Below are 9,567 nucleotides of genomic sequence, written 5' to 3' on the forward strand. Positions count from 1 at the left end.
CTGCATAATGTCTTCTATCTAATTGGTTTGCAGTTTAATCTTTTTTTTAAAAAAGAAATCCCACTTTCTGCTTCATAAAGGAAAAGTTGTTTTCTCTTTTGGCTGCTTTGATTTATGAAGAAATCATGAAAAATTCTTCCCCCCAATTTCCCTCCCATCCCCAAATAAACAACCCCAAACCCTGCATGTTTACTTTGGGAGCACCTTAATTTTTGTTTTCTCTGTTTTAGTGGATGACTCCATAGAAGGCCACAGAACTGGAGTGATTTTTTAAATTTTAATTTTTTTTTAATCCTTACTTGGTAGGAACTTTGCAAAATTGTTGAACGTTTTCTTTTCTACCCCCTCCTCCCTCTCCCCCTACATACATACACTTTCTCGATCTCATTGCCTACTACATATGACTGTGAAAATAATTATCAATCAGGTGCCTTAGGCAAAACTTTCGATTTTTAAAATGTTAACTTTTTCCCATTTAGGTGATGTAAATAATGCAGATGGTGGTGATTTTTAACAACTTTCTCATGACCTTAACCTTTGGCACACTGGGTCTTGGATAGACATTCACCTTTCTGCAGGCAACAAAAATTCCCCAATAGTGGAGACTAATGATGAGGAGCGGGCAGACTTTGTAGAGGACAAAAGATACTATGGATCAGGGCTATTGGACTGTATAGAAAGAGGAATTTAGAGTTGCTTTAAGGAATATAGTAAAAACTGGCCAGGCCCTGGCCCTTCCCCCACCCCACCTCCAAAACTCTCTCCATAATCAAGGAGACACCTATTTAAAGGAAAGTCCATTGTGAAAACACATGTTCTGCTGCACCCAGCATATGTTTGCCTTGTGCTATCCATTACTACAGAAGGGAGGTAAATATTGTAACTGCTTTATAAAATGGCTGGCAAATTTTGACTAAACTAGACAATAACAGTGGTACATGTTACAAATACAGAGCTAGAATGTCCCAGCAGGCATCACTCCAGTGTAATCCAAACCACACACTCTGCTCCTGCCCTGGGAGAACAGGAAGGAAAATCCCACCCCCCTCCCTATATAGCTTTGTACAGTTGACCTGGTGCATTGTGGGATTTTGTTTAAAGTATTGGACACAGAACAAAAATATTGGAAGACTAGGTGGAGTAGCAGTATGATCTGGTACAATAAATCCTGTGTTTCTAACTGAATGAAGCAGTGATTTTGTGCAGTAGCACCAGTAACCCGCCTGGTATGTTGGAATATCCTGTAGATTAGTTGACTTCTACCAGTTGGTACGTAGAATCACAGAATCTCAGGGCTGGAAGGGACCTCAGGAGGTCATCTAGTCCAACCCCCTGCAGGACCAATCCCCAACTCAATCATCCCAGCCGGGGCTTTGTCAACCTTAAAAACCTCTAAGGAAGGAGATTCCACCACCTCCCTAGGTAATGCAATCCAGTGTTTCACCACGCGCCTAGTGAAAAAGTTTTTTTCCTAATATCCAACCTAAACCTTCCCCCACTGCAACTTGAGACCATTACTCCTTGTTCTGTCATCTGCTACCACTGAGAACAGTCTAGACCCATCCTCTTTGGAACCCCCTTTCAGGTAGTTGAAAGCAGCTATCAAATCCCCCCTCATTCTTCTCTTCTTCAGACTAAACAATCCCAGTTCCTTCAGCCTCTCCTCATAAGTCATGTGTTCCAGTCCCCTAATCGTTTTTGTTGCCCTCCGCTGGATGCTTTCCAATTTTTTCACATCCTTCTTGTAGTGTGGGGCCCAAAACTGGACACAGTACTCCAGATGAGGCCTCACCAATGTCAAATAGAGGGGAATGATCTCATCCCTCGATCTGCTGGTAATGCCCCTACACTGAAATGTCAGTGCAGTCTTCAAAACTTCACTGCACTGCTTACAGATGCAGGGTGGAGGGTGAGGCAAGACTCTCTTTTCTCACTGAGGGTCGAGTTGTTTTGATTTGGGGCACACCCTTTAACTCTAACCCCAGAGCTGACTGTCCTTTGGGGACATCAGGCTGCATTTGCTTGGAAGCCTGGCTATATACACTATGCCTGCTGCAAGACCTGGATTTTGTAGCCTGGACCTGTTTGTTTTGCACTTACATTGGCCTCTGACCATTTGTATCAGTGCTGGGTTTTTTTCCTTATGATGTAGTTATTTCCAGCTGAGCCTCTGTGTCATAATAATGTTGGTTCATCTGTTCCTACTCTAGTTCCAATCAGTATCTTCCACTGTGACTCTTCCTATGCAACCCAGTTACAATAACAGTAGCAGTGGAGCGGTAGGAGTAGATTATCTTGTACTTCCTGTTTTCATTCAAATACCCTTGGTGAGAAAGGGGAGAGAGAGAGAACAAATAAAGTAGACGCGTTCGAAAGCACTAGTCAGGCCTTAGCTGCCCTTTAAGAAGAATCTCTGCATCATTTACATGTCTGCTCACTTTCTGGTAAGTACAGGGAGGGAAGTGTGATATTTTAGCTACTAGGTAGTAACTGTTAGCAACTGTCAGCTTTCTGACAGTGATAGTTGTAACTTCAGTGGACTACCTGGAGCTAAAAGCAGCATTGTGTAGCTGTCTTGCCAATCCATTGCAAGCAGCAGGCTGTTGCAGTACATGAAAACAGTAATTCTGCCCTTTCCTCTGATTAAATAGTTCATGCTTTTATTTTTATTTTTGAAAGAGGGGATAGATTTCTTTGGGATGTGTGTTCTCATCAGCTGGTGACTGGGATGCTTTTAAATGCTACGCTACCTGCGGTTAACCTGAGATTCTTCCCTCTGGGCCATCTTTAGTCTTCCTCGTAAGCTTTATAGTCTCTGTTTTGACTCTAATGCTTTTACCTTTTGATGATGTATCTTCCAAGGCTGGCTTCTTTTCACAATTGCTGTCTCCCACCACCAAGACGGCTTATCGCAACCTAAACAGGATGTCCTGCAAAGTGTACTCCCTTCAGCCCAGATGTGTGGCCTGGTCCTTTGAATCTTCAGAAATAGCTAGAGGTTACTCAGTGTAAATATCCAAAGGGATTGTCAACAAAGTCACCTCCTCTCCCATCACACGCAGTCACATTTATATCTACCACCTTATTTGCTTTCTTTTGTCACAGCCTCAGGAAGAAGGCATGAGCTTAAAAATTGTCTTTCTGTTGGACACCAAAGGTCCATTAAATGAAGGCTGCTCTGCTCTGACTGCAGGACTGAGGAAGTTTTATTGTGAACTATCAAAAATGAAACTGAGCTGTAAAACATTTCTAGAGAAGATAGTGTACGCACCAGCCCCAGGGCCAAAGCTAAGGCACTAGCACAGTATAAAGAGCATTCCCTGAACTTGTATTAACTTACGTAGCATGACTTATTTAATGCTCTCTAGTACAGCAAAGTCTTACAAAGCCAGGCCTGTCTGTCATGGGCATTTATAGTACCCTCGTTATCATTGTAGCTAAGTGCCATCAGCAACCAAAAGATCAAGACAGGGAGCCCATTCATAAAACTCGAAAGAGTAGCCTAGGGAATGTCCCGATGCCTGATTTGTCCCACGTGGATGCATTCAGAATAGTGATCTGTCCTGCACACCATGCACAAGTGACGGTTGTTTGGGAGCTTCCATGGTACCATGTCTTGTTTAGTCTAGTCCCTTGCTTTTCTAATTGGTGAATTCACTCAAATGTAAAGTTTTCTCCACCAAAAGAAAGGCTGGACAAAGAGTGAAACCATTTTTGGCAAAAGAAGTGCAGGCAGTGCACTAGATGTGCTGTACTGGTTTAACTTTGTCACCAACATATCTTCAAGTGAAGTTGTTCTGTGTAAAAATGACATGGTTTCTGCTTCAGATATTCCATTTAAACATGCTACTTGGCAACTCCTGCCCCCACCCCCACCGCAAACTGCTAGTCTTGTAAACGTGCCTCCTGGGCTGGTGTGTCAGTCCCACTGTGTTCATCCTTGCTCATTTCGGAAGTCAGAATAGAATTGGCTGTCTTCCCCAGGGCAATTTACAGTATCCCCATACTTTAAACTCAGAGGACCAAGGTAAACAGTCTTTAGCCTCTCGTGCTGAGTGTCAGTTTCTTTCAGTTGAAAAATTCAGGGGAGAGGGGTCTTTCCAGCTGTATCTCCCTTTCAGTTTGCATAGCATGAAATTCACCAGGTTCACATTCATTTCCATACAGGGAATTCTCTTGGTGTATGACATCACTAACCGCTGGTCCTTCGATGGGATAGACCGCTGGATAAAAGAAATAGACGAGGTAAGTGTGACACTACAGCTTGTTTAGGATGTGTTCGTACAGCGTCTCTCACAATAGGACCTGGTGTGACTACAGTAATATAAACACTGCAGCTTCTGGTGCCAGCACAGAAATATCATTGTGCCGTAAAAGTGGCAGGTCTCCTTGGATGCTGAATAGCCTGTTGATGCTGACACCTCTGATTTTACTGAGCCCCACAGATGGCACTTGCTGGAAAGCAGAGATTAAAAATATAATCAAAAGAGACAAGGTAGGTGAGGTAATAAGGTCTTTTATTGGACCAACTTCTGTTGGTGGAAGGGACAAGCTTTCAAGCTTCACAAAGCTCTTCTTCGGGTCCAGGAAAGGCAACCAGAGTATCTGTGGGCTTGTCTACGCTGAAAACGCTGCAGTGCTTCAGTAAAGATGGTACCTACACGGATGGGAGGGGTTCTGGCGTTGGTGTAGGTAATCCAGCCTTGGATTCCAAGAAGCGGTAGCTAGGTCGATGTGAGAATTCTCCCATCGACCTAATGCTGTCTACACTGGGGGTTAGGTCGGTTTAACTGTATTGCTCAGGGGTGTGGATTTTTCGCACCCCTGAGCACTGTAGTTCTAGTGACCTAATTTCCTAGCGAGACCAGGCCTGGGCTAACTACAGGTTGGGGCAGACGTTCAGCATAAGGGGTTCATGTATGCTGTAGGAGGCCACTTAAAATGAAGTGGGCAATTGAGGGTTAGCAGGCAGTAGGGTGTGTTACAAACTGTTGTAATGAGCCACAAAACCAAGGTCTGATGCAGAGGAGTCGAAATCTCTGCTGTGTCCAGGAGACCTTTGGGGAGGAAAGAAGGACTACCCTGTGGAGAGGAAGTACTTGCAATTCCCTAGTTAGAGAAGAGACGAAAAGCCTCTATCTTGCTATCCATTTCTACCAGGCTAAAACTGTGCAGGCAATGGGGAGCAGGATATCCATACAGCTGAGTTGTGGGCCTGTTAACTAAGGCGTTCCGGGCAACGCCCTGTAAAATCATGAGTGGAAGCGTCTGAAATGGAGTAATCTGTATGAGGAGTCCCTGCTTAGACACCAGCGTTTATATCACAGTGGCCAGTCCTAGCAGAGGCAATTTCCCTTCCTTACAGTTGCTTCAATACTGTAAGCTAAGCAACCCACTAGGTATAGTCTGTGTTCACTGGTGTCAGTGAGGTTTTTGATGCTCTGTTCTAAAGATGGACTGTGTTCTTTTAAAGCATGCTCCAGGTGTCCCCCGGATTTTGGTTGGAAACAGGCTTCACCTAGCCTTCAAGCGGCAGGTGCCCACGGAGCAGGCCCGTTCCTACGCTGAGAAGAACTGCATGACGTTCTTTGAGGTCAGCCCGCTGTGCAACTTCAACGTGACCGAGTCCTTTACGGAGTTGTCGCGCATCGTGCTAATGAGGCATGGCATGGAGAAGATCTGGAGACCTAACAGAGGTGAGTGGAGACCTGCTCTCGCTGTGCTGATGAGGTGCTCTGAGGGCAGAAGAAACTGCCCACGTGGAAGGGGTGGGTGTTTGCCTTCCTGCTCGGAGGAGGCAGTATTTAATAACCATCTGGACCTCCAAGCACTTCACAAACACAAAGTGCCTCAATCCCCACACACCTCTGTGAGCTTGGTAAACACTGTAGCCCTCCTTCACACAGGGAAACTGAGGCACACAAGGTAAGTAGTATGTCCACAGTCACAGAATCAGTTGCTATCAAAGCTGGGACTAGAACCCACGAGACTGGATTCAGTCCCCCCCTACTCTAACCACTAGGCCATGCTGCTGCTGTATTTGAGTACACCTGTGTGACTGCTCCAAGCTGCGGTGATTCACTAGCTGAACGCACTTTGTCTGATGCGGCAGCCTAATGGTGCCAGTTCAAGCCAGAGAAGGCTTGAGTAATCCACCCCTGAACTTCCAGCACTACAGGCCCTTTGCTCCATATACATACTCTGTGTGGTGAGCTTAAAAGAAGCAGCACCTCAGTTGGCCTGTGTTGCATGAGCTCAGTCCTTTGATAGGCTGGGGGAGAAGCAGCACTTGGCTGCTGGCTCTACTCCAGGTAAGGCTCGTTCCACCCTCTTCCCCACGTAGCTGCAGTGCAGTGGGGCTGCAGTGGAGGTGGCAGGGATTGTTGGTACACAGTGCCCTGGGGAGGAAGAAATAGGCTGTCTTCCCCTTTAATGGTGGCACGTTTCCTCCTGCAGATGGGGGGGTGGTGAATGAACCTGGGTATCCAAGTGTGGGCCAGGTCCCATTATCTGAGACCCTCCCCACTCTGTCCTGGGCACCGACTAGCCATCACTGAAGCACTGCTGCTTCAGCCAGAAGGGATGAGAGTGTCCCTCTCTTCCAAGGCAATGGTCAAGTTCCCTGCAGCTGGGCCTGTTGGCACACTACTGTTTGATGCATATGGAGGGTCAGTGAGATACTAGAGGGGATTCAAACCCAAATCTTGCTGGAGGCGGAAGGCAATGCTGCTGCGGTTTCTGCAGGGGGATACCTTGCTCTGCAGTGAAAGCTTTCCCTGCTTTGAGAGCCAGCATACACAGCTGGCTTGATTTAAAGTTCGAGCCACTCTGGTCGCTCTGTTGCCCTGCAAAACAGTGAGGATTTAAAGCTGAAGTCTTCTGTGCGCTGCAAATCTATCCTAAACGCCTTCCATGGGCAGGGTCTACAATCCTTGCCAGCTTCTTGTGTCCTATTCATAGCACTGCTTCGTGGCTTTGCAGGTTCAGTCCTTGAGTAGACTGAAGATAGGAGTGTGCCCCCGTGTGGCCAGCTGTAAGGAAATCCCGCGTGAGCTGGGGCATTCACAAAGCAGTGTCGCATGTTTTTACACTGAATTCATGGCAGTAAGGGTCCTCTCAGGGAGAGGCTGAGTCTTGCTCTAGCTATGGAGCTGGCAGTTCTGCTGGATGATGGGGTCAGAGTTCAGAAGATCCTGCCCCTAGGCTTGTACAGGTCCCAAACAGGAATGTGCTCTGCCTCGCTCCAGTAAGGCTGTTGCCGTCCTCCAGACCATGTCTGCTCTTTGTATCTTGGAGTGGGGAGAAGGGGGCTGTGCAACTGAACTGCCAAACACTTTGCAAATACTGAGTAAATGAGGCCTCCCAGCACTATATATGGGGGAAGGATTAATTATTGTGCTGATGGTTAAACCGAGGACTGGAGGCAGAGCTCAGAGAACGTGGGAGTCCTGTCTCCTAGTTCCTTGTTTTCACCATCAGATCCGCACTTTCTAAGGCACCGTATTGCCACCCCTAGTTTCTCTCTCCCTAAGAAATTGGTGATGTACAGTGCAGGCGAGATGTGCATCAGGGCAAGCTCTCCCCTTGGAGGTACAACCTGGGTGTCACTTGCCTCTCTGACTGTACTTGATTCTTTCTGTTCTGACAGTGTTCAGCTTACAGGACCTCTGCTGCCGTGCAATAGTCTCCTGCACACCAGTCCACCTCATCGACAAGCTGCCACTGCCTGTCACCATCAAGAGCCACTTAAAATCCTTCTCCATGGCCAATGGAATGAACGCGGTGATGATGCACGGCCGGTCATACTCCTTGGCTAGCAGTGGGGGCGGGAGCAGCAGCAAAGGTAACAGCTTGAAGAGATCCAAATCGATCCGCCCGCCGCAGAGCCCCCCACAGAACTGCTCACGCAACAACTGCAAGATCTCTTAGCAAGACTGTAACACTGTGAGCTCCAAACACACCCACCCACCGATGTACAGATGTTTGCACACGTAACCCTTTTCAATAGGATCCTTTTGAACGTTCCTGGGTCACTTTTTTGATGACGAGCATGGCTTTGGGAAACGAGTTCAGCTTAACGTTCAGACCATCATATCGACTGGATCCCACATCGCTGGTAAAGGGGACGGTGCCAAGTGAACGTTCAGGAATGCTTTGGGATTTTCCTCAGCCTGGGTGGAAAACTCGGCAGCTGCTGGCATGGGGGAGGGACAAGCTCGTCCAGTCTTGGCAGAGGAAGGGATTTAGCGGAAGATCAAGAGGCTTAGGGGGTGGTCAAGGGAGAGTCTGTGCTGCAACTGTAACTCTTGAACTCACAGATGGATTGCTGGTGCGATAGCGAACAGTGGACTTCTAAGAATAAACAGGGCATAAGATGAAGGCAAATTCTACCTGGACTTTAACCTGCCATTGCCAAAAAAGAGGCAAGAGTTGGCCGATTGGGAATCTGAAGGAAGCAGTCCTGCTTGCCGTTTTCACTTATTTATATCAAAATTATATAGAGAGCTCTCACTTTTTCTAACTTTTTTTTTTTTTTTTTTTTTAAAGAAGCAGTCAGGGAAAATTTATGCAGCCATGTAAATAGAAGCATGGGACCTCTGTTCGCAGTGCACCAGCTAAAGGGGAGAAAGGGAGAGGGGGATTTTAAGGTGAATATCTACAAACACTTTGGGGGATTGTACAAATAGCCTCACAGGATTGCTCTGGGTTTGTTTGTTTCAAATACTATCTATGTGAAAGGAGAGAGCGATTTGTATGCTACATGCCGGATCCTTCCTTTTCTGAACATTCCTGGAAACAAGGGTGAGGGCCTAGGAGGAGGCTGATTGTACTCTCACTTAAATCAAAACCCAAACAGAGTTGCAGCTGTGAGGCTGCCATGGCCTGCAGGAGCCTGAAGACAAAGATTTGGTCAGACCAAATATTAGAGACCAAAAGTCAGCTGGTACCAGGTTTATTTTCCCATGACAGGCAGCATCTTCTCACGTGAGGGTTGTTGATCATTGCTGGCCTTGAGGAGCTGTAGGCTTAGAAGTAAAACACTTCTGCTGGGCCTGCGTGGAGAGAAACACAAAGCTTGATCACAAGCTACCCTTCTGGGGTCACTGTTCCTTCCCCCATCCTCCCCAATACTGCTATTTATCCCTCCTACTCTTCTGGGCAATGGGGTCAACCCCCTAATACGCATGAGAACTTTGAGCAGGCCCTGAATCCAGAGTCCTTCCTGCACCTGTAAATACACACTTCACCTTTCCAGGGAACATCTAATCTTCAAGCATTGCCCATGGCTCCTCTTCTAGATGGGGGCAGGAGAAGGGAGAACACACTTCACACTGGAGTGTGGCATATTAGAACTGATCAAGACTGGAACACTAGTAACCATTCTAAGTGGTGTTAAAATGCAGCCTTGCTAGTCTGGAGTTTGCCTGCATTGGATGACCAAGCAAAGCTATCTTGCTGTACCCTCAGACAGCCATGATTGCTGTTCAGTGGCAGGAAAATGTGAAGGCAAATGCATTGGCTTGTTTTTATTGTCACCTAGGTTTTCACAGCTTCTAGAGCAAGCAA

The 9,567-nt window shown here is 46.7% G+C and overlaps 1 protein-coding gene across 1 annotated transcript in view; it reads left to right on the top strand.

Moving 5' to 3' along the window:
* The window catches only part of RAB40C (RAB40C, member RAS oncogene family), a 68,028-nt gene extending 59,459 nt beyond the window's left edge, over positions 1-8,569 (top strand). Inside the window, exons 5-7 of the mRNA XM_074965724.1 lie at positions 4,168-4,245; positions 5,474-5,696; positions 7,649-8,569. Coding sequence (XP_074821825.1) covers positions 4,168-4,245; positions 5,474-5,696; positions 7,649-7,929 — 582 coding nt within the window. The 3' untranslated portion in view covers positions 7,930-8,569. The remainder of the gene's footprint in view (positions 1-4,167; positions 4,246-5,473; positions 5,697-7,648) is intronic.
* The last annotated feature ends 998 nt before the right edge of the window (positions 8,570-9,567 follow it).

The sequence above is a fragment of the Natator depressus genome, chromosome 10, assembly GCF_965152275.1.
Source record: "Natator depressus isolate rNatDep1 chromosome 10, rNatDep2.hap1, whole genome shotgun sequence".
In the NCBI taxonomy this organism is placed as follows: Eukaryota; Metazoa; Chordata; order Testudines; family Cheloniidae; genus Natator; species Natator depressus.